This window comes from Ctenopharyngodon idella, chromosome 10, assembly GCF_019924925.1.
Source record: "Ctenopharyngodon idella isolate HZGC_01 chromosome 10, HZGC01, whole genome shotgun sequence".
NCBI classification, from domain to species: Eukaryota; Metazoa; Chordata; class Actinopteri; order Cypriniformes; family Xenocyprididae; genus Ctenopharyngodon; species Ctenopharyngodon idella.
Window position 1 is genome coordinate 39,721,729 of NC_067229.1, and position 24,290 is coordinate 39,746,018.

Below are 24,290 nucleotides of genomic sequence, written 5' to 3' on the forward strand. Positions count from 1 at the left end.
GAGGAAGCTGTCACTAAGACATATGTTTGGTGACGTAAATAGATACTATAAGTTGATTGGTGAAGAGCTTGTCAATCAAAAGAAAAAGGGCGGGAGGAGGCCTTTAGAAAGTCATGCTGCGCTCTGCGTTCGTACAAATATGAGGAAGTGAGGGGCTGTGTTTGAGTAACGTGATCCCAACGGGCGGACCGTTGAATGAAGACCGTTCATTCTCCCATTCAGATGCAATATCTGGGCGAGTATTGCATTGATACGAGCGTAAAATATATAATGTGCAATAAAGCGGGCCTGTTCCACGTACTTATAAAACGACAAAGGTATAATGCGCTGAACAAAGAGATTTTTTTAATATAAATTATTACGAATTAATTAATCAATATATAACTTTTATTAATAATCATTATATAACTTCATTATTATTATTATTATTATTATTATTATTATTATTATATGAAGTAGAATTATCCATGAAGCACAAGAGGGCGCAATTGCCCAACTTAACTAATAAGCCAACTTGTAACCTTTTCCTTCTTCCTTAAAAAAATAAAGTAAATTTGATATGAAAATGAAAATAAACATGAAATAAAAGGTGAAGCATTGCTCATATAATTTAAATAAATGTGAATTATTGGGAAAAGAATATTTTAAAGGATTTTGTAAAATAAAAAAAAATAAAAAAGTGACCTAGTTATTTTCTGTTCATTTTGAACAAATCGTTCATTTTTTTTTTTTTTTTTTTTTTTTTTTTTTGCAATCAAACTTTAAAAGAACAGTGCATGTTAACATATGTGAAGTCCTTACAGACTAAATTATTAATCATGCATAGGCCTACTCATTACAACAGAGAAAAATTAAGCAAAAGCAAGAAAGAGAAAAGCAAAATAAATAAATTAGATATATAGGGTTAAACAAGACCATAATGGTTAAACAAACCTTAAAATTTCCTAGATTCATAACTTTTCCCAATTTTAAGGCCTCAGTTTATAGGGCTACATTTGTGAAATAAATATTTTAACATAAAAAGTAAACAATTAGTGACCTAGATAAATAATCGATATCTTTTATTCATGGCTGTGCTGTATGCCCCACCTCACTAATATAAGCCAATCAAATACAAGGTCCCAGACAGTTACACTTTTGTGCCCAAATGAGGAGGCACCTTACAGTTTGTGGGCCCTAACAATTGATTTTGTCCACTCTAGGACATGTGTTGCTTTGTTAAAATGTTTGAGACTTTACATGCTTGATGCTACTGTGAGAAATCCTATAATGTGCCTTAAACATACCCTGGGTTTGTCTGTGAATGTGAATTACAATCTGTTATTTGGTTTATTATTTGATTTTATACAAAAGTAAAACAAACATTATGTTTAATATGTGAAGGGGATACTGATTTTGTCATACAGCCTTATTGATTAATTTAAAGAACTATCTTACATGACCCATGGACTTTGAACTAATAATCTGTAACTGTTGCATAAATCTCTCATTTAAAAAAAAACAAAACAAGGCTGGGTTTAAAGACAGGAATAAGAGAACATTTACTGTTAGTGTCAATCAAAGAGAGTGTTGTGGCTCAAAACAAGACAGCACATGGTAATTTTCCATAAATGTTTATTCTGAAAATATACAAAAGTTTAAAGAATCGGGATTTCATGGACATCAATGAAGGCTGATATAAGGATGGACACTGCAGCATTTATTGCATATTCACAACTTAAAAGGCGATATGTCACAATCCTTGGTTAAATGTCAGCATGTAATTGCTTATTATCCACCAATCAAGAGCTGCAGGTCCCATGAAAACATTTAAATACACAATCACTATAAAAACTTTATTCTCTCAGGTTAAATATGATTGCATACATGTAAAACATTTTGGCACTTGAATTCAGGTTAATTGCTATTCAAAAAAAAAGGCTTGTTTGATTTGGCATGCAAACACATGTCTCTCCAGCATTTGCTTTTGAAATAAAGGCCTGATACTTGTAACTGGGACAAAATGTTGATGTCATGTAAGGCTACATGGTGAAAACTGATCTTATTTGAAGGCTGCAAAATGTATGTGCAAACTTATATATGCAAAATTAATACTTCTGTGGTAAATTATCAATAGTGTTACAGAAAAATGACCAGCATTCATTAGTATTCTGATAATACTGTACCATCACACATTTACAGGTATTCATTATCATCTTTACCTTCTAAAATTCACTTTTACCTCCTCTTTTACCTCCAAGCTATGATCAAATGGGATCACTTTCTTAAAAGCATCATATCCTGTCTTTTATTCCAACTTATTATTCCAACAACTGAATCACAATTTTCCTTTTTGGTTAGTTTCTATATAACAGAAGGCCAAAATCAACCTCTACTCTTTGGTTACACAACCACCCTTTGGATTTTTAGTAGGGCAAAACTCCCAATAATTGCATTGCTTGTGCATTAAAAATAATATAATGGGGCAAACACTTATATCTAGTACAGAATTTTAATTAAATACATTACTTGTAATATATATATTGCCATATATTGAGAAATATATGTCCACCAGCTGAGAAATCTAGATTATACTTGGCAGCAGTCTGCGAAGTACAGTATTTATTGCGGATTGCCACCCAGTGGCGATGAGCAGAAGTGACACAGGCTAGGTTCCCTGCATCCCATGTAGTACAGTACATTCAGCACAGTATACAGTATTGAATGAACAGAAACCGTATTGATTTCTTTCACCTTCTCTGAACAGGCACTTTGGTTGGGAGGCAGATGTTCCAGAGTGTTCTTTTATAAAGTTATTATTATTCCTCAATGCTTTCTTTCATTGAATTAGAAGGGTGTCACTCTCATTTAGACCAAAACGAGTCTTGTAATTGTCAAAGAGAGACTTAAGGGACCTGATGTACATGGCATGGTACATATCTATGACTTCCTGACTCGGCTCCTCAATTTTTGGAACTGTGATGGGTTCACCAACTGTAGAAGAGAAAAATATTTTTTTTAAAGTTCATCCACAGAACATTAAACGCTAGTTAAACCAAGATCATGTCAATAAATGTCTAAATTTTAACCATTAATGAGCTTCTGATGTCAGCAAATATCGACCGTAAGCTGAAAGAGCAGTTCTATCAACATAGAGACTGTCCTTGAACTGTATAAAACTATTTTTAGGAATGTCCCATTATAACCCATGCAGCATTCTGTTTTATGCCAGTTTAAAGCAGAATATCTAGTAGATTTTAAATATACTAGTGCTGTCAAACTGATTAATCGCGATTAATCGCATCTAACATAAAAGTTTGTGTTTACACAATGTCTATTTTTTTTTACCTTTTATTTGTTATATTTACTCTATCAAACGCTATATAATTTAGAAGATTACCTAGCCGAAAACATCTGTTTGGTTACAAATGTGGTGTTACTCACCAACAGTAGTGATGGGTCTGCAGTAAGGTACAAAACCCCATGACTCTGGGAAGAACAGTCCACAGCCATGAAACAGGCACGGGGCAAAGCCTAAAATCTTCTGAAGCCTCTTTTGAACCGTACGCCACCAAGAACCATCATCAAAAATCAGCTGTTTGTACACCTCATTCTCACCAAACGAGTAGACGGGCACCAGATCAGCACTGAGAGGGGAACAGGAAGTTAAAAAGTTATCATAATGACAAAGAAATACACATTTTAAAATACAAAGACAATCTGCAATAGTTAATTTCACTGTTCAGTTTAATTACGTCATAAATTCTTGTGAGATAGATAAGTCATGTTTTTGGAATGTATTCAAAAGCACTTATTTATCCTCTAAGCTTCTTTGAGATTAAATAGTTAGGGATTTTCTGTGTATTACTATGCATTGCTTTGTAATGATGTAGTTCCATTCAAAGCAAAAATATTGGCAGAGTTCCTGTTGTTTCTCCACATTTCTGATCACAAAATACTGGCTTAATACTTCACTCCAAACTGCTTTGCTTATTTCTGAAGGCTTTGAGTTGCTGCACCTGCAACAACCCTCCCAGCAGTGAACACAGAACTTCAGGCAAAACGCAAGCTACTACCAGCATAAACCTAGCCTCAACAGCACAATGAACTTGATCGATTTGTTTTTGCAGAGTAAACCAGCAGTGCTGAAGTAAACAACGCTGGGAAGGTGGTAAGGAAAATTATTTGCGGTTCTCACCCTTGCTTAAGGGCCAGTTTCACAAAGCCTTTGCGTTTTTTCAGCGTGACGGAGTTCATCCCTGGGGCACAGTCCAGAGATTCTGCAGCCCCTCCGATCACGATGACCACAGCGTTGCCTGTACCGTTACTAGACAGGAGGTAGTCAATGGAGTTTTGATTTACTGGGCAGATACCTGAGAAACAGAAGGGTATAGTGTCAGAACTTTGGTGAAGATTTATATCAGGGTTTCCCAAACGGGTTCATGAAGGAACTGCACAAACTCCGCAAAAATGTAAAACAAAAATAAATAAATCATTTTAAAATAAAAACAATATTTGCATTGGAATGTTGCATTGTTTATTTGTTCACTTCATTTTTTTTTAAAATTCATGTGCCCTCATAATCTTTAAAACAGCTTCCCCTCCCTCTTGCAATAACATCTCTTCTCTTCTCTGATGACGTGTTTACTGGTGCGAGGGCGGGACAAACTGTCACTCACATGACATCAAAGCAATTGTAACAACAACAATCTGCTGCACACTTTCAGACACCCTCCACCTTCCCCAGCTCCACCTGTATATATGGAAGCTTGTTTCTGCCACTACATTAAAAAAGAATGGTAATTGCGACTTTTTATCTCACAATTCTGACTTTTTTTCTCAGAATTGCGAGATTTAAACTCGCAATTGCGTTATAAAGTCAGAATTGCGGGATATAAAATCGCAGTTCTGACTTTTTTTCTCGTAATTACAAGTTTTTATCATGCAATTTTGACTTTATAACAACCAATTCTGACCTTTTTTCAGAATTGCGAGATATAAACTAACAATTGCGAGTTATAAAGTCAGAATTGCATAATATAAACTCGCAATTGCATCTTATAAAGTCACAATTGCGTGATATAAACTCACAATTCTGCCTTTCTCAGAATTGTGAGTTTATGGGCCCTATCATACACCCAGCGCAATGCCGCACCAGGCGTGACGCATATGTTTTTTACTAGTTTCAGCCTGACACAGTTATCACTTTCACGTCCTGCACCACGTTGTTTAAATAGCAAATGCATTTGCGCCCATTTGTGCGCTCATGGGCGTGCTGGTCTGAAAACGAGGTGTGTTCAGGCGCATTGTTGGCGTGTTGCTATTTTGAGGCAAATGAAATAGACTGCGCCACTGACCAACTGAAACCTGGTCTAAAGTCAATGGGGCACTATTTTTTTTATTTTTTTTTGTTATTTAAAGATCGCATTAGTAATATGCACCTATTTGCGGGTGCACAACGTGCGTACACTCTGCTTATTACACACAGGGACGCGCAGCAGCACACAAACATGCCAAATATTAAAAATAAAAAGATTACAATGTAAAAGATTATTGTTGTGTGCAAAAAGATAAAAATGCTTTGGTGGAATCCGGCTTTTCCCGTAGATGGTCTGCTCGCACGCTTTAACCTCGTGCATGAGCAGATCCGTTTCCTCGCTAGATAAGCGTTCTGTTTTTCCGTTTGCAAATTCCGCTATGTAAATAGCGAATCCACCATGGCGCGAGCGCAACTGGCTTTTAAAGGGAGTGGGAGATGAGACTCCAATTGGTTTATTGAACGTTACGCCCCAAACAGACCGGGCGTGCCAACCATTTTCCTGTCGTTAAACTAGCAAAAGTAGATTTGGACACGCCCTAAGTGCACTTGTGCCGTGCACTTTAGACCATGCGCTTATATCGTTAAAATAGGGCCCTTAATCTCACAATTCTGACTTTAGAACTCGCAATTGCATGTTATAAAGTCAAAATTGTGAGATATAAACTCGCAATTCTGAGAAAAAACGTCAGTCATTTTTCCCTCACAATTGGACATTATAACACACAATTGCAAGTTTATATCAATTCTGACTTTATATTATTATATTATATTATATTATATTATATTATATTATATTGGAATTTTGGGGAAATTTTTTTTGACAGTTTTTGAAGAAACGATTGATGTTTGTTTCTTATAAGAGAGTGGAAGAATAGTCTATCAATCAGTGGGTACATAGGGCAGGTTTCAACAGAAGTTCTTCAATAATATTATTGACATCAGCACATGTAGGGCTGTGTCCCTCTACGCAATAGGACAAAGCTCAGAGGTCCTTGATAGACTACTGGATTCTTATCTACACCACAGAGAGGACAACTATGGTCCTCTTTTTAATCAGACAAAAAAATGAACTTTATGCATTGAGAAAGTTTGCTCTTCATTCAGTGATACATGATGCAACTGCAAGTAATGAATGCATGGTTTAATCCATTAAAATGAAACTAATATGCAGCTATAAGTACCTCCAGACATCAGGTAATCCCTAAACACTGGCAAGCGGAAGTTTCCAGCCAATGTGGCAAGAGATGGCTTAATTCCGGGGAACATCTTGGAGAATCCTGTGGCCTCTGTCCCAAAGTTACAAAAACCACCAAAACAGAAGATGCCATGAGGATGGTAGCCAAAAATGTAGTTTCGGCTAGGAAGCAGGTTATTCGTCTTGATGAGCTGCAAATAATCAGAGAAAAATGCAGCAGGAGGTTAGTTAATTTGCATTGTTTACTATGTGATTATACAGATAGGGTGTAATGCTAAAAATCCCAGTAAAATTATTAGCCTAACTAATTAAACAACTTGATTTGAACTAATAGCGATATTGTTCATTAAAAAGACTATTTTCCTAGGTTTAGGACATAGGTCAGTAATGACATACTTTATCTACCAAGTAAAGGCAATAAATGCTCTTTACTCGGACACAGTTACAGTACACCTGTGTGTACATTATATTGTCCACGAACACATTTCCTTATCAGGAATTACCATTAAGCACTTATCTGCTGTCCTAATATATTATTTTTAGCAGATAATGAAGGACAGACATGGGTATTAATGTTCGCAGCAGATATTAGAATGGAGCAACGATTAACATCTACCAGGCCCCACAGTTTGGCACGCATGTGATTCACGGATTAATTGCAAAGTTTAACCATCATAGAATGAAAGTTCATCATTTGCACGTTTTGTCTTTGTGAATTTACACATTCAGGCAATTTTAAACCATCCCTGTGCAAGAAAAGCCCCCCCGCCCCCTCATAATTTTTTTCTTGCTGATTCGAAATATGATCCGATCCGTGATTCAAAAACTAAAAAATAATCCAAACCTTGACTTTTGTGATCGGTTGAACCACTAATAAGAACACTTAATCAAACAGTCTGTGTTACATAATGACATTAATGGATGGAAAAATCAAAGGTTTTAAGACAAATGCTGTGTCAGGCGAGATTGTATAACCATCAGGATGTGGCTAAGAGAAAGTCTAGCCTTTGGTATGTTTGCTGGAGCAGTTGCCCTTGTTTTTGAGTGTAAGACTCAAAATCTTACATTAAAAAAAAACACATATTTATTATACATCAACTTAATATTATTCTTTCCACAAAAATATGTTGTAAGTAGTTGCTAAGACGGCAAGATGTCGCCAAGACAAGATTTCTGTTGTTCACCACAGCAAATTCTCGTGACCAACCCGTAGCGAAGCCTGTGTGAGGAAATTCCCAATTGCGTGAATCCATAAATTAAATGAATGGATTTTGCTCACAAAAATTCGCCGCACGAATGTGACCGAATGTGACCGCACCTTAAGTGGTTTTTAGTGCATTGCTCTGCGGTTGCTAAGGTATTCTGGGTGGTCACTAGGTGTTTGTTTACTGGTCCTAGTCAAAAGCACCCTCCAACAATCTATATTTTGAAAAAAAATATCCAGTTCTAATTGTATCTAGTTCTTAAAGGGATAGTTCACCCAAAAATAAAAATTCTGTCATCATTTACTCACCCTCAAATTGTTCCAAACCTGAATGAATTTCTTTCTTCTGCTGAACACAAAGAAGATATTATAAAGAATCTTGGTAACCAAACAGTTGATGGGCCCCATTGACTGCCATAGTATTTTTTTCCATACTATGGAAGTCAGTGGGGCCCATCAACTGTTTGGTTACCAAGATTCTTCATAATATCTTCTTCAGGTTTGGAACAACTTGAAGGTGAGTAAATTTTGACAGAGTTTTGATTTTTGGGTGAACTATCCCTTTAATGAACCCATTTTCTCAGCAAATTTGTTTCCAATAGATCTGATGTTAATCATTCTTACACCTACCAAACTCTTCATTACAAATTTTAGTGACCTTATTTCTCTTCACTCTTATCACACGCAGCTGGCACACACTGTAACACTAGGCGAAGTGATGATCTCATCATGTGACTAAACACACTACGTGTACTGCAAGATAAATGTCCAAGGCAACTGGCACAGGCAGGGCATTCCCTGTGAGTGTCCTGACTGACTACTTTATATTTATATTAAGGCTTGACTATGTTTTTAATTAAATTTGATTAATTTAAATTAAGATTAAATAGTATTTAACAACTGATTTTATAGAGAAGTGTGTCAAAGAGGTCACAGTTCACTTTTACTCTCGTTCATCATGCAGATATTTGTTTTATTCAAATCTGTGTTTGATAATAACGTGTCTGGCTCATAATTTAGTGCCAGTAAAGTTCCTGTTTCACCTAGTTGTTCTATGGAGCCCTGTGCTCTGGTTCATATATCAGAAGCAAGACAAAAGACAAACAGAAAAACAAGTGCTTAGTGATTAAGCTTCTGCTGATCAGGACGAGCAAAGTCTAGCAGAGATCTTACAACTCAAGATCCACCCAACCCAACAGGAATGTCAAGGAGAGAAAAGAACAGGATGAAACTAATGGCTGATAAAATGTATTTTTTATCTTTGCCCCTTTGTACTATTTAGAGTTATCAATGAACATTTACGCATTTCATGTGGGCCAGAATATGCAAATTACACTATACCATTTAAAAGCTAGGGTCAGTATTTTTTTTAAAAGTAAATTAATACTTTAATTCCACAAGGATGCATTAATTGACAGTAAAGACTTAGATTGTTACAAATATATATATATTTTCAAACAAATTATGTTCTTTTTATTTATCAAGAAATTCTGGAAAATGTATCACAGTTTCCACAAAAATCTTAAATTTAAACACTGATGATAATAATATGAAATGTTTCTTAAGCAGCAAATCAGAATGATTTCTGAAGGATCATGTGACACTGAAGACTGGAGTAATGATGCTGAAAATTTAGCTGTGACATCACATGAATAAATTACTTTTTAAAACAGAAAACATTATTTTAAATTGCAATAATATTTCAAAATATTAATGTTTATATAAATGCGGTCTAGGTGAGCATAAGGGACTTCTTTCAAAAACATTACAAAATCTTACCAACCCCAAAAGTTTGAAAGGTAGTGTATTTGCAAATTAAAATCTCAAGATGTTGAACTGACGTTGTATGGAAAAGATGTGCACGAATATTACATTTTCTGAAAGAGAGTCAAACAGGTTTAGAACAACATGAGACTGAGTAAATAATGATAAAATCATTTTTGAGTGAACTGTCCCTTTAAATCTACACTTAAACTCTTCAGGACTCTATAAGGATTTTCAGATTGGCAAAGTCCATACATTTTATAATTCCAGTTTGAGGCTTATCTTTGTGTTTACCTAACTATGAGCTGTTCGGTGTCTAAGCCTTTTGAATTCTTATTTTCTCAAACTGTAATGTTGTATAAGACGTAAAGTCACTCACTCTTATGGGAAAATAGTCTCTAAAGTATGTCCAGACTGTCCAGTTTCTCACCCAGCTCGATCTGCGGCCTCCTAAGATAAAGATGTTGGAACATTAACAAAGAATACAAGTGGAAGCACAGTCAGCACAATCATCCCACACTTCTGAACAGATTGAATCATGATGTGCTTTAATCATGGAAGAGAAGACTTTACCTTGTTTTGGGGTGTTCCAGTCATAGATGAGCCAGGCAGTGTAAACGGCGGCAATTACCCAGAAGTCTGTGCAAAACATGTACATCAGCAGCAAAGAGCAGCCAATTCCTAGAAGAGCAAAAAGAGTATTTAGAGTTGACTTTTCATAAACAAAGAATTCACATAATTGAGGCAACACAATGTCCTACATTGTAAATTCTCTAAGCCTTCGACTTAAGTTTTGTAATGAACTTAATTGTTCCACTCACCCATAGCAAGAAATGTGATGACAAACTGCAGGACGGAGATCACCTGCAGATGTTTCACGATCTTGGATCGTGTCAGCCAGGGGACGGACGGCAGGTCATGTAAGGCAGAGAGGATGCTGGAGCCTGAGCCTACACAGGGATTTAAAGGAGAATTGGAATTACCCAGCTTAATGTTGTGGGAATGCTTGTTCTCTACACTAAGGTCTGTCTGAACTGAAGCCTAGGAATAAATGTCATGCATATCATGACTGTGACAAACTGGTATGATGTCAATAGAGGATAGTAACCCCTAAAATCTCAGAAAAAAAAAACTCTCTGAGGATGTATCAGCAAACCAATAGTAACCAGCTGTGTGGTTAAAACTTGAATATGTGTTTTAACAGTATTATATCCTAAGAATGAGAGAACACCGTAATACCTCTAATTCATTATTCACAAACATTTTACACAGTCCAAAAAGCCTCACCAGAAAAGAAAAGACATGCAATACTGAAGCACACATAAACTTCCCTTAGAATCACTGAGATCAGATCACAAGACAACTTAATCCCATTTTAAAAGACTGAAAATAACAACAAATATCAGACACACTGTGAAGTAAGACACTGATCCTCATGTAACACCCTTATCCCTCTCATTCACCGAACAGGATGGAGACTTTTTAATACCTCCATGAATCTAATTAAACTATGATCACCTGATTCTGTTACACAAAACATATTATATGGAATAAAGTATGGAATAAATTATTCCATATTTATGAATATATAAATACTGTAAGATTAGGCTATTTAAAAATGTATACACACACAATAATGAATGAATTTAAACAACTAAATAAATTAGCTTAGGTCTACTGCAATTATTTCACTTATTTGTTGTTTTTACTTACCCTTTTTGACACCGGAATATGCAGCAAGTATGGTCTTCATGGTTGAGGCACGAATGATAAATTAAACACAATAAATCTCGCTGGTGGAAGTTGAGCTGCTCTACAGCATCCCTCTCTGTTCTGGCGTAAGCGCGAGCTCACACGCGCGCGCCTGTCATTTAAGCGCCTCGGGGGGAGGAGTATAGAAAGCGCTGTCAATCAAACTGTAACCGCCTTCGCTTTCAGAAATAAAGACGTTTTCAACAGTTGTCAAGTTTTTATTTCCAAACTACTGTTTCTGTCTGATAAATTTCTGATAATAGCTGGCTGTAGCTGTCAAACTTACAAGGCTCCACGCTGAGATAGTTGGCTCTGAGTGGTTATCGCTTCATCTGATCTGGAGGTTTTAAAGGTTTGTCAAGGTAAACTGGACTGAGACGGGCGCCCAGCCAATCAGGTGGAGGATACTTTAGCCCCTCCCCCAGACTTTATTGACCAACACTGATTGTCCACTCTTTATAAAAACATTAATTGCTCTTTTTTTTTCTCATATATTTTAAATTTATGGCCTGGTTTCACAGACAGGGCTTAAGGTTAAGCCAGGATTAGGCCTAGTTTATTTACGACATTTAAGAAGCTTTTATAAACCAGTCTTAGAAAAAAAAAACATTAGGCTACTAGTGTGCATCTTGAGACAAAACAGTGACTGACATATTTTAAGATATGCCAGTGGAAGTTACTTTCAGTTAAAACAGCTCAAACATGCATTTTAGTCTAGGACTAGGCTTAAGCCTTGTCTGTGAAACCGGGAGTAAGAAGTATTAAATCTACCCCAAGTACCAAATATTTTATTATTATTACCTATTAACATACAATTTACTTTGTAGGTCAACATAAAAAACTTCAATAAGCCCCAGAAGCTAAAAGTATGAAAAATGAAATTAGTGAGAGATAGCAGCGTGCCAGACTGAATGTCCATTAGGAATATTGGCTGTTTCATAATGTCCCAATTTTCATTTTTCACAATGCCAAGGCCAGTGTTGCTTCTGCCAATGACCTTCATTGCCCCGTTCCTCTCGCAGACTTGGCCATCACTCAGATGGCAGAGAGAACGGTCACTTTTATTGCCATCTGATCTTTAGCTGCTCGAGCATATTATCAACTGCTTAAAATTTTAAAACGTGCTATATTTGGTGTAATTCATGCTATGCCTTATGTAATATTATATAGCATATTATTACTTGCAAACCTTCATGTTTTCACAAAAATACCCTATCTAAAAAGAAACGTTTACATGATTAACATTAATTATTTTGATAATGTCAGTTTAGTCAGTCATATATTGTGTCATTTTTATAAACATTTTCACAAATTACAATAGCAATTTGCAATTATAAATTTGAGCAGCTTGTTTTTTTAAAGTATTGAAGTTATGAAATATTTTTTAGTCTGATAGTTCTGAATAATATTTTAAAATATTGAACTATGTCTCTGAGTTTGATACCAGATGTCACAGCATGCAGGTAAAACTGATAATGTACTGATAAAATACAGTTTTTAATGTGTATAATCAGCCAACTTGGATGAGGAAATAAATTTAGTCTAGACGGTAAATTTGTACAGTACCAATATCAAAGGTCCACTTGGCTGAGATCATTTATCTGGACTTTAAACCTTGGTCTATATTAGACAAATCCTCATCTGTTGGCATTATTTGAAGCACTGATTTACAAATTACAGTAAATGCTTGTAAAGTAACATACTTGTATGTCTCATGTTATAATCTGAAGGTCAAATAGATATAGGGATAATGTTTTTGCAGCTTCTGTATTGTTTTTCTTCTTATATGTTTTACAGCAGCATGTTTTTGTCCTTTGCAATAATGATCATCCACACTGCATGTATTAACCTAGCGGTGTCAAGTGCAGATAAGGTGTTGTTGAAATGATAAAAAGTATACTAAGCATCTGGTGAACTTGTACTTTGCTCTTTTGTTCTACAAAAATATCAGATTTGTTTTATATCAAGATAACACACATCCCATATCAAGATTTTGATTACGCTAAAAAATCAAGAAAATATTCCTCTGGGTAGAAAAGCACCTCAAAAACCAATTAAAAAAATAATGATGCAGGTGCTTTTCTATCCAAATAAAACATTTTACAGGAGATGTATTTACATCACATCTACTCTAGTGCAATATTAATTTTTTTTCACCATTCAAAAAAAAAAAAAAAAAAAAAAATCACCATTCATGAGTATTGGAGACTCATGTTATTCAGACTACCTCTAAGAACTCTATAGGCCAAATCTGATGTTACACAACTGTTTTTCTTGAACAGCAAAATGAGGATCATAATAGGCTCAAAGTACATGAATTCCCCAGTGTCTCAAAAATACCATGTGTTTGTAGACATACCCACCACCACACACATTGAAGTATGCACACATGTTCCCTACCCCATATCAAGATTCACACAAAGATTACTGATTCCAGGTACAGTCACTATCATGCACAGATACCTGAGAAAAGCTTTCATTAAAGAGCAACTGTCTCTGCTATTAGACCACTGAACAGATAACATGGAGCCTCAAAAGAGACATGGTGATGGTAGAGAGAGAGAGAGAGAGAGAGAGAGAGAGAGAGAGAGATGGGAGGAAAAGCATATGTTAAATTATGTTATATTCTTTCGCAAAACTTTCACGTTCGTGTATATACACACATACTAGTTATTAGTTATTCATATATTACTTACTACTGATATATTTTTCACTATTTTTGGCTATTTTTAGTATATTTTGAAACATATTTATTTGCCATATGGGAGGATAGAATTCACTTTTGATTTAAAAGTATTTTTGGAACTAGGAATTAGGTTAAAACCAACAAAAAGCACACATACATGTGCATACATTTTTTTTTTTTTTTTTAAACTTGTATAGTTGTATTTTTGCATTTGACTTTGGAAACCTTGAGAAAGTCTTCCAATAAAAACTTTGCCCCAGCCCGTTTGAATTTAAGCGATAATCCTGGGTGTTACACACAGGGAATGAGACATGTCATTCTGTACTATAACCAACTGCAGAGTCAAATCAAGGGTTAACCTCCGACCCAATATTCTCATGCATTTCATATTTGCACTATATTTGAACCAATGACATAGCAACCAGCCTGTTTAACGACTTCCATGTCTTCCATATCTTCATAACAGCCGTTGTCCAATGCTGACCTTTAATAGTGATGTCCGTCTCTGGCACTGTTTCTTTTGCATGTAAATGTCTATCTGTCCAAATGCAATGGTTAAAGCCTGATTTAATCGGTGTGGACATCTGGTCACCCTGTGGTCACTACGTGCGTAGTCATCCTGGTTGTGAAGAAATTTGTCCTATTTGGCATGACCAAGTCTTGTCTAAACCAGCATGCATTGTGAAATGGTTCTGACTGATGCATGGTGCAAGCTTAAAATAGCCTCATGGGACAGGGCTGCATTTGTATGTCTGCATCTGATGTCAAGACTTTCATATTTTACATCATTAGATGAACAGGTTTCATCTTAACTTTGTCTTACATGTTGTAAAGGCCAGAAACCTTTCCACTGCAATCCTCCTGAGAGATGCAATCGTCTTTTGGGATTCAGTGGAGAAACTTCAGTGGCTTTGTGTCACTAGTCATTCAAAAAGACCAAGACAGAGTAGTAAAACTGGTGTAGATTTATTCAGACACTCTGTTGTGCTTTAAAGCACGTACAGTAGAAAATACACTGTAAAAGTTGAAGTGAAGTTAATGAAGTCAGGTTGCATTTGCCATTTTACATAATAGTTCTGACTTAGAACCAGTTAATTTAGGTATTAAAACATTGAATTTTAATTTACATGAAAAAAACATTTTTGCAAATAAATTACAAATTAAAGTATAGCCGAATGATTGTAACTGTAATGTTGTCATTTATCAGGAAAATAGAATGCTGATATTATTTTCAACAATTGATGTTATATAGCAAAACAACTATGTTTTAAATGCTCACAACACACCACTGTAACTAAACTACACATACATACTCTCTCTTTTTGTATCTCTCCCTCTCTCCCCCACACACACAACCACACAGACGCTTCATTGATACTCTCACTGGAACTCCAAGTGAGTGTCTTCAGGTACTCCATAATTTCCTTTGTGTTCCTCGAACAGGTGGATGAGTTCATCCATATAGCGCTGATGAAACACATCCAATTCTTCTGCTGTTGGTTTCTCGTTTTTCTCTACTGGGATTGGCCTACCCACTTGAAGAAGACAATACATATGTTAGCTTCATAATTGACAAAGATGAAGTGATTTTTGAAAGCATGTGTTGCAATGGATGGATAGACAGACAGACAGACAGATAGATAGATAGATAGATAGATAGATAGATAGATAGATAGATAGATAGATAGATAGATAGATAGAACAACAGACAGAGACAGATAGAACAACAGATAGACAGAACGACAGACAGACAGAACAAAAGACAGACAGAACGACAGAGAGAATGATACACAGACAGAACGACAGACAGATAGAATGACAGTCAGACAGACAGACAGATAGATAGACAGATAGATAGATAGATAGACAGATAGATAGATAGATAGATAGAACAACAGACAGATGGACATACAGGCAGACAGATAGATAGATACATAGATAGATATGTAAGGCCCAACAATCGATTCTCCTCACGTTTGCTGATATGTCAGTCTCACATTTCTCTAGGGTTGCTAAAAAGCAAATATCATGCTTGAACCACCCAGCTTTTGCAACAGTTTGGACCTGCTACCATAGGCTAAAAGTGGTAACAGATAAGACTTGTGCATTGGTACAGTAAAACAAATAAATGGCTAAGAAAAGTGAGAGAGGTCATTGCGTCTAGGTTAGGCTACAAAAAGATATTAGCACAGAACATGGCTGTGATTTACACCTAACCCCTGACCTGATATTGATTATATTTGGCTAATATTTGATTGCACTTACCAACAGTGTTGATAGGCTTTCTGTAAGGCATTAGGCCAAAGCTGTACTGGAAAACACCTCGTGCATGGAAGAGGGGCAGCGAAACGCCCATAATGCGTTGCAGACGCTCTTGAATATAGCGCAGCCAGGTGCCACGAGGGTTCTGCACCTGGTCAAATAACTCATTCTCTCCAAATGAATATATAGGAACCAAATCTGCACTGGAGGAGATATAAAAAAAATTTAGATTTTAAACAAAATTCTTTTTTCTTTTGTTGATAAAATATATGCACAGAAAGTGAGAAAATGAGAGATAATGTATGCAATCATTATCACAAAATAAACCCCAACAAGAAATGGAATAAATAAATGGACATGAAACACTCATTTGAGTTTAAATGTAAAATATTAAAAAGACCTGACATTAGAATCAGGTATTCCAGACAGAAGTGTAATAGTTATAAATGAAGACTTCAGATGCAAAAGCCTCTAAGTGCCATCTGAAATTTTCTTCTAAAATGAGCATTTTTATCAAGCTTGTATGTTTATGTTCAGTTATTTCACTTTAATGGCAATGAAAAGGACCTATTAATTGCCATTAAAGTGATATTACTGAAAATAAACATACGAGCTTGATAAAAATGCTCATTTTAGAAGAAAATTTCAGACGGCACTTAGAGGCTTTTGCATCTGAACTCTTCAAATATAGATGTAAATTATAATTGTTCTTTACTCTGCCTGATCACAACTATCAAACTCTTTAGCGTGGGTCACAGAGTCTTTCATAAATTCAGCGCTATTACTTGCAACTGCAAGTTGCACAAGCTTATATTTCAAACATGACCAACTGTTGCTCAAGAGAACTATCTGGTGATGAAAAACTGGCACAAATACAACAGGAGGCTGCGACAGCCTCTTATGCTTATTATAAGGAAAAAACTTCCGCTTACCCGTGCTCTATCGCAAGTTTAATGAAGCCCTTCTTATTGGCTAGGTGAACAATGTGTTCACCAGGGTGGGCATCCAAAGCCTCAGGGGCACCACCAACTGCAATGACCACAGCGCTCCCACCTTCCTTCCGCCGGAGCAGATAGCTGGCACTGTCCTTGTCTGATGGAACCAGGCCTGGAATACATACACACGTAAAAGTTAGAACAGTTGAGGTCTGAAATAAAATAAAATAAAATAATAATTATGCTGTTTATACACTGTATAAATGATGGGTTGTTTATGGAAAAACCTAACCTTTGGGTTAAAAATTTAATTTAAAATTGGAGACAGAGTGAAGAAGACAATCAGTATATGGGGAGGCTATGATGGACAGAGGCAAATGGCCAGATTTGGCCAGGACAGCCCTACTTTTTTTCGAAGGATGTCCTGGGATGTTTTATGAACGTCTCATCCGAAGGACGGGAACCTCATTAAAACCCCACCTTGGCTTTTTTTCTAAGAGTGTGGTTTCTATGACAATGTTTGTTTATCACATGTTAATAAATATACAGGTGCTGGTCATATAATTAGAATATCGTGAAAAAGTTCATTTTTTTATTGTAAATTATTTTAAAAAATGAAACTTTCATATATTCTAGATTCCCTACATGTAAAGTAAAACATTTCAAAAGTTTTTTTTTTTTTTAATTTGTTGATTAGAGCGTACAGCTCATGAAAGTCCAAAATCCAGTATCTCAAAATATTAGAATATTTACATTTGAGTTTCATTAAATGACCATCCCTACAGTATAAATTCCGGGTATCTTTTGTTCTTTGAAACCACACTAATGGGGAAGACTGCTGACTTGGCAATGGTCCAGGAGACAATCATTGACACCCTCCACAAAGAGAGTAAGTCACAGAAGGTCATTACTGAATGGGGTGGCTGTTTACAGAGTGTATATCAAAGCATATTAAATGCAAAGTTGACTGGAAGGAAGAAATTGGGTAGGCAAAGGTGCACAAGCAACAGGGATGACCGCAAGCTTGAGAATACTGTCAAGTAAAGCCAATTCAAACACTTGGGAGAGCTTCACAATGAGTAGAATGAAGCCGGAGTCAGCGCATCAAGAGTCACCACACTCAGACATCTTCAGGAAAAGGACTACCAAGCTACTTCTGAACCAGAGACAACGTCAGAAGCATCTTACCTGGGCTAAGGAGAAAAAGAACTGGACAGTGAACAGTGGTCGAAAGTCCTCTTTTCAGATAAAAGTAAATTTTGCATTTCATGTTGAAATCATGGTCCCAGAGTCTGAAGGAAGACTGGAGAGGCACAGAATCCAAGCTGCTTGAAGTCTAGTGTGAAGTTTCTGAAGTCAATAATGATTTGGGGGGGCCGTGACGTCTGCTGGTGTTGGTCCATTGTGTTTTATCAAGTGCAAAGTCAATGCAGCCATCTTCCAGGAGATTTTGGAGCACTTTATGCTTCCATCTGCTGACAAGCTTTATGGAGATGCTGATTTCCTTTTCCAGCAGGACTTTAGCACCTGCCCACAGTGCAAAAACCACTTCCAAGTGGTTTGCTGAGCATGATATTACTGTGCTTTATTGGCCAGCCAATATGCCTGACCTGAATCAATGGGATATTTTCAAGAGAAAGATGAGAAACAGTCAATCCAACAATATACAGATGATCTGAAGGCTCAATAGTGCCTCAGCAGTGCCACAGGCTGATCACTTCCATGCCACACTTCACTGATGCAGTAATTTGTGCTAGGAGCAAGTCATTTGCTGTAATATGTCCTGCCGATCAAGTATTGAGTGCACAAAAGAACATACTTTAAAGAACTTGAACTTTTCTGTTTTGCAAATCCATTTTTTGATTGATCTTAGGAAATATTCTAATATTTTGAAATACTGGATTTTGGACTTTCATGAGCTGTACGCTCTAATCATCAAAATTTAAAAAAAAAAAACTTTTGAAATGTTTTACTTTACATATAGGGAATCTAGAATATATGAAAGTTTCATTTTTAAAAATAATTTATAATAAAAAAATGAACTTTTTGATGATATTCTAATTATATGACCAGCACCTGTACATACAGTATTCTATCCATTCTACCTGCAGACATAATGTAGTCTCTGAAGAAGGGGGCTCTGAACCAGAGAGGCAGCATAAGAAGGTTGCTCTTCAGCCCAGGGAAGAGTTGTCTGAAACCTGTTGCCTCTGTGCAGAAATTTGTAAATGCACCAGCTACAAGGATACCATGAGGATGGAAGCCCAGCACATAATTCTTCGTAGGGTCCAGATCAGCTGTCTTCACCAGCTAATAAAGAGATAAAGAAGTAATTAAAATCATTTAAGGATTTAGAAGAATGTGAATAAGTTTGATAATGTTTCATGCTTTCCTTAAAAGGGCAACTGTTAAAGGTCAGTGATCATGTGCTAATCATGTGCAGTGCAGTCCTGTATATGGCTCTATTATGATCTTTCACACTGATCTAGGATCTGCTAATACCCAACTATTACCAATCACCGAACTGAAATCTTCAACACAATACTAAAACTACACCAACAACACAGAACATTAACAGTCAAAGCAGACTGAATTGGTTTGTGTTTGAGGTAGGCTATTGTAGCTTTGAATTGACATTAACAAAACCAGGAGTTTCTAAGAACCAGAATCAGAATCACCAACACACTTTTTCCAAGAAAAACAAATTTTGCTCTCTAAGGAAAAGCGGAAGTGCGCAGTGAGTGCAGTGTGAAACACGTTTTCATAGACTTTCAGTGATCAATATCCATTCTGCCCTTAACATCCACCAAAAGCAAGAGCTGCGACTGCGAGAATGGTGGTGAATTCAAGTAATTTCATGATTATGAAAAATATAAGTACTTTTTCACAGCGGTATACTTACTCCTTAGACGCTTTCCATCAATGGCGCTCTTCACTCTGCACGCGAAAACTCTGCGTTCTTGCCGGTTTTTTTTTGTTTTGTTTTGTTTTTGTTTTTTTTTCTTAGCGGAAGAAAAACTAAATATTTCATGTTCACATACATTTTAAATACAACATTAACATAAAACAAGATTATCGGGGTATACGTTTTATAAGAAAAATATTTTAGTCTTTGTACTTCCAAATAGTTTAATTCAATGTGTTACTTGTCATTTCTTTGAAAATAATTCTAAAATTTACATAAAATTTCTGAGTGAAAATTGCTTTAGCTTCTTTCGAGTAAATCCTACACCATTTTTTTCTTCTTCTTCTTCAGTGTAGCCATGTAATAGGACTAAGCAGGATAATGTACAGTACAGCGAGCTGGTCATTATTGGCAAAATAATAACTAGAATGAATGCCTAACACAGTCAATATACCAAGATCTGCCAATTTGTTCAGTGATCTCTAAGTATTTTAGACATGAATGCCAATGATCTGTCTATCTACTGTGGGTGGGTTAATTATTAAGGAACTACTGTTCCACTAACTACTGTTTACTAACACCAGAGATGTATTTTTCTGATTGCTAACCATGTACATTTCTACTGCTACCAGAGTAGAAGAAAGCTGCATGGATTGTCAAGAAGTAGAGGGCTCATTGCACAGCTGACATTTATTGTCTTATCAGGTTAGGAGTGTAAACGATTGATGTCTCTAAATCCTGGTTTGATAATGCCCAATTAATCACACACTGTTTTTTCACCATGCCAAATTTATTCCTATCACACCATTAAAGACACCGAAATAAAACAACACTGCACTTGTGGTGGTAGGTTCTTGAAAACTCAGACACTATTTTCTTTAAGGTAACAAAATTCCCACCACGCCAGCTTCAATATCCACGTGCATAAGCAAAAGTCTGCTTTTTCCAAGACCTCCGAGCTCTACTTTCAAATCAAGAGGTTGAAAAAGGAAAATTTGTACCGGTGGTTGAAGCAAGGTTTCATCTTAATCAATTATTCACTCTGAATACAAATGCTCTGTTTAGCTTCAGCAAGGGCTCTTTAATACTAATGACGCATTTAGTCAGATGTTGTGTCTCCTTCAAAATCCTGGGACAACCCCAGACTGTATGGTGAATTGACAAAAAGGGAATTTTCTTAGAAAAAATGCAATTGTTAGTAAATGGTTTGAGCACTTTTTCCATGATTTATACAATGAATGAAACAATCATGAAAACAATGGGTAGCCTTTTAAGCAAAATCAAAATAATTGCAATCACATTAAATCATTAACCTTCAAAGTTAAGTTGTTTTGATGGGTATAAATGGGTATTTTTGTCTCTCTTCAAGATCGTGGCCATGACCCTTTTATTGAATGGAGTTTAAAGCCCCCCGTATTGTTTACAGTTACTCATTTACTCTGAACACAGGGCGTCTTCTGAGGCCACATGCCTTCTCTGTTGTTCAAAAGGTGAAAAGACTGTCATTATGGACAGATACATACAGATAAGAGACATTAGTGTATCAACGGTTTAATTACCAGAGTGATAACATTTCCCTGAAATGCTAATCAAATCAGTGGTGTTTTGATGTAGCTGATGCACTCACTGTTGAGAAAAACAAAAGTCTTTTAACAATAATGATGAGAGTACAAAGTATCGCGAGATTGGCCACTAAAATAGAACTTATCAGTTTAGTTTTAAACTTTATTCCAAAATGTTTGCAAATTATTTTTTACAGACAAAATCTGCAGTATAAATTTTCTCTATACTTTTTATCTATCAACATTAACTCTCAGATGCATGAAGGGATACATACTATTCAGAAGTTTGGGGTTGGGACAAAGACTTTAACGCTCACCAATGCTGCATTTATTTGATTAAAAATACAGTAAAAACAGTAATATTGTGAAATATTATTACAATTTAAAACAAATGTTTTCCATTGTAATATATTTTAAAATGCAATTTATTCCTGTGATGTTAAAGATGAATTTTCAGCATCATTACTCCAGTCTTCAGTGTCACACAATCCTTCAGAAATCATTCTAATATACTGATTCGGTGCTCAAGAAACATTTCTTCTTCTTATTATTATTATTAAATGATCAGTTTAATACTAAAATATATTTCATAAAAGTATATTTCTTTAAAATACAATATATGTAAAGTTTAGGGTCAGTCATTGTAAATATATATATATATATATATATATATATATGTGTGTGTGTGTTTCTGTATTTACGTGTGTAGGCTGTGTCTTTTTTCCAGACAATGAATAGACACTAGATGGCAGTACTAGACTGATAACTCATTCTGTGGGCCTGAAAATCACTGTTTGTTCTGTACATTTAAATGGTTTTGCCTTGTTTTTCTCCCTGGAGGAGTAATAACAATGTGTTGGTTTCAGTTGGTAAAAGCCCTATTATACTGATGCATATGATAGACAGCAAAAAGATTGACAGCAAAGAAGACACAGTTGATATATAATGCCATTCTGTAAACTATGTAAATAGGTTACAGTTTAAACCTTAAATCTCAGAATCGACTGGACAAGTTAAGGTAGCTTATATGACAGTTCATAAAAGTGACAAAATCTGTTTCTGATCCTATTTAAAGGTCAAAACAACCAAGAGACATAATGTTGCTATGCATGCTTCAGTAAGTCCGCCCACTCACCTTTATGGGGAAATAGTCTCTCATGTACTCCCACACGCGTATTCGACACAGAAAGGGCACTTTTCTGCCTCCTCGTGAAGGCGTGTCCCAATCGATGTACCACCAGGTGGCATAGAGCACACTGATGAGCCAGAAACGAGTGAAGAGCAGGAAGAAGAACAACACAATACAGCAGGGGGCTGCAAAAATGGCAGAAAATAAACACACAGGATGCACAAATGCACAGGCATCAGCACAAATATGTTTACAATCAGGATCTTTCCAACTTAAGACTTTGACCTGGAGGTTTTGAACTATGTTGGTGCTTTGATCAAGGCCTGCAGTCACATACAGCAAAATACATTTGCTAGAAAACATTTCCCCCACTTTTTCCAAACATAGTGATGTGTTTTCAAGAAAGAGGCTTTTGTGTGAGGTTATGTTCTTGCTATCAGCTTTTATTCATGAGAGCCAATGAACAAATCACAAATCAGCATGAAACTGCACAATTTATAGAACTGTATCTAAATGCAGAATAGCTATAATTTTTTAAAGGAGCAGCACTTTTTGAATTTTAACTTTAAAAATGTATATATAAAAGTATATATAATTTACTTTAAAATGAAATAATTTACACATTGCAATATATGTAAGAATACAGAATACAGACTGTGATTAGATCTCATTCAAGGTCAACACTTGATGGCTTTGCAAAGACACTAAAAATAAAAGTAATGAAAGCATGTGCACTTACCGAGGGCCAGGAAAGAGAAGACCCACTGCAATACGACAGCAGTCTGGATCCTCCTAACCAAAGGCACATCAGCCGGAGCAAAACAAACCTTCATGTCTAAACCAGAAAACGGCAAGAGCCGGCGAGAGGCTGAGAGATCAGCACAGCGCTAGGACTTCCACGCGGGGGTCAAAGTCTGACACCATGTCTTGGCCTGCTCCCCTCCTCCTTGCATCTACTACCACCTTATCTGATTATTCACTGCAAGTGATATGATTATCACCCAAGAATACCTTGATATTACACCAATGGGACTTTTGACCCCAGAGGCAAAGAGCTGTGCAAAATTAGGCCTTAAAATATGTGCATGAAAACAATGGATTAATGCAAAAAAAAGTAGCTTTTGAGTAAGTCCTGACATGCTCATGATGTAATTTTATATTAGGCCTAAGAAATAATCTTCATTTAAATAATCTATGTTCAAATACTTAAGGAATGCCATAAAACCTTTACTCACTTATTAGAATGTACCTGAACTACTGATTTGTTAAGCATAATTCAAGCAAAGATGCATTAAATTGATTAAAGTGATAGAAAAGACATTGATAATGTTACAAAAGATTTCTATTTCAAATAAATTTGAAAAAAAAAAAAAAAAAAACGTTTTCAACATTGATAATCATAAGACATGTTTCTTCAGCAATTAGAATGATATCTGAAGGATCAAAGGATCACGTGACATTGAACATTGGAGTAATGCCTGCTGAATATTCATTCAGCTTCATTCAAGTTGCAATTGTATATTTGCTCAAATAAATGCAGCCTTTCTGAGCATGAAAGACTTCCTTCAAAAACATATATATATATAACATTATATAT

At 35.9% G+C, this 24,290-nt stretch overlaps 2 protein-coding genes across 3 annotated transcripts; both read right to left on the reverse strand.

Moving 5' to 3' along the window:
• Positions 1–1,597: 1,597 nt before the first annotated feature.
• dgat2 (diacylglycerol O-acyltransferase 2) lies at positions 1,598–11,626 on the reverse strand. Of its 2 annotated transcripts, XM_051907886.1 has the most exons (9): positions 11,501–11,626; positions 11,176–11,341; positions 10,284–10,412; positions 10,036–10,143; positions 9,842–9,912; positions 6,481–6,685; positions 4,178–4,352; positions 3,424–3,626; positions 1,598–2,973 (listed from the first exon to the last, which is right to left on the reverse strand). In XM_051907886.1, exons 2-9 carry the CDS (start codon positions 11,213–11,215, stop codon positions 2,819–2,821), a joined length of 1,086 nt encoding a protein of 361 aa, XP_051763846.1. In that variant the 5' UTR covers positions 11,216–11,341; positions 11,501–11,626; the 3' UTR covers positions 1,598–2,818. The 2 variants fall into 2 exon arrangements, with proteins under 2 accessions (XP_051763846.1, XP_051763845.1); XM_051907885.1 differs by having other exon boundaries at positions 11,176–11,551.
• Positions 11,627–14,847: 3,221 nt separating this feature from the next.
• On the reverse strand, positions 14,848–23,603 carry mogat2 (monoacylglycerol O-acyltransferase 2). The gene is made up of 6 exons (XM_051907891.1): positions 23,433–23,603; positions 22,700–22,878; positions 19,203–19,407; positions 17,095–17,269; positions 16,166–16,365; positions 14,848–15,435 (listed from the first exon to the last, which is right to left on the reverse strand). Exons 1-6 carry the CDS (start codon positions 23,524–23,526, stop codon positions 15,281–15,283), a joined length of 1,008 nt encoding a protein of 335 aa, XP_051763851.1. The 5' UTR covers positions 23,527–23,603; the 3' UTR covers positions 14,848–15,280.
• Between the last annotated feature and the right edge of the window lie 687 nt (positions 23,604–24,290).

Excerpts from the sequence above, each read along its gene's own strand:
- mogat2 (XM_051907891.1), bottom strand. The coding sequence starts at position 23,526 with ATGAAGGTTTGTTTTGCTCCGGCTGATGTGCCTTTGGTTAGGAGGATC. Across the intron at positions 22,879-23,432 it reads CTTCTCTTTCCTGGCCCTCG|CCCCCTGCTGTATTGTGTTG; the intron begins GTAAGTGCACAT and ends CCATTTTTGCAG. Across the intron at positions 17,270-19,202 it reads AGACTACATTATGTCTGCAG|GCCTGGTTCCATCAGACAAG; the intron begins GTAGAATGGATA and ends TATGTATTCCAG.
- dgat2 (XM_051907886.1), bottom strand. The coding sequence starts at position 11,215 with ATGAAGACCATACTTGCTGCATATTCCGGTGTCAAAAAGG. Across the intron at positions 4,353-6,480 it reads GGATTACCTGATGTCTGGAG|GTATCTGCCCAGTAAATCAA; the intron begins GTACTTATAGCT and ends TCTGTTTCTCAG. Across the intron at positions 2,974-3,423 it reads CAGACCCATCACTACTGTTG|TTGGTGAACCCATCACAGTT; the intron begins GTGAGTAACACC and ends TCTCTTCTACAG.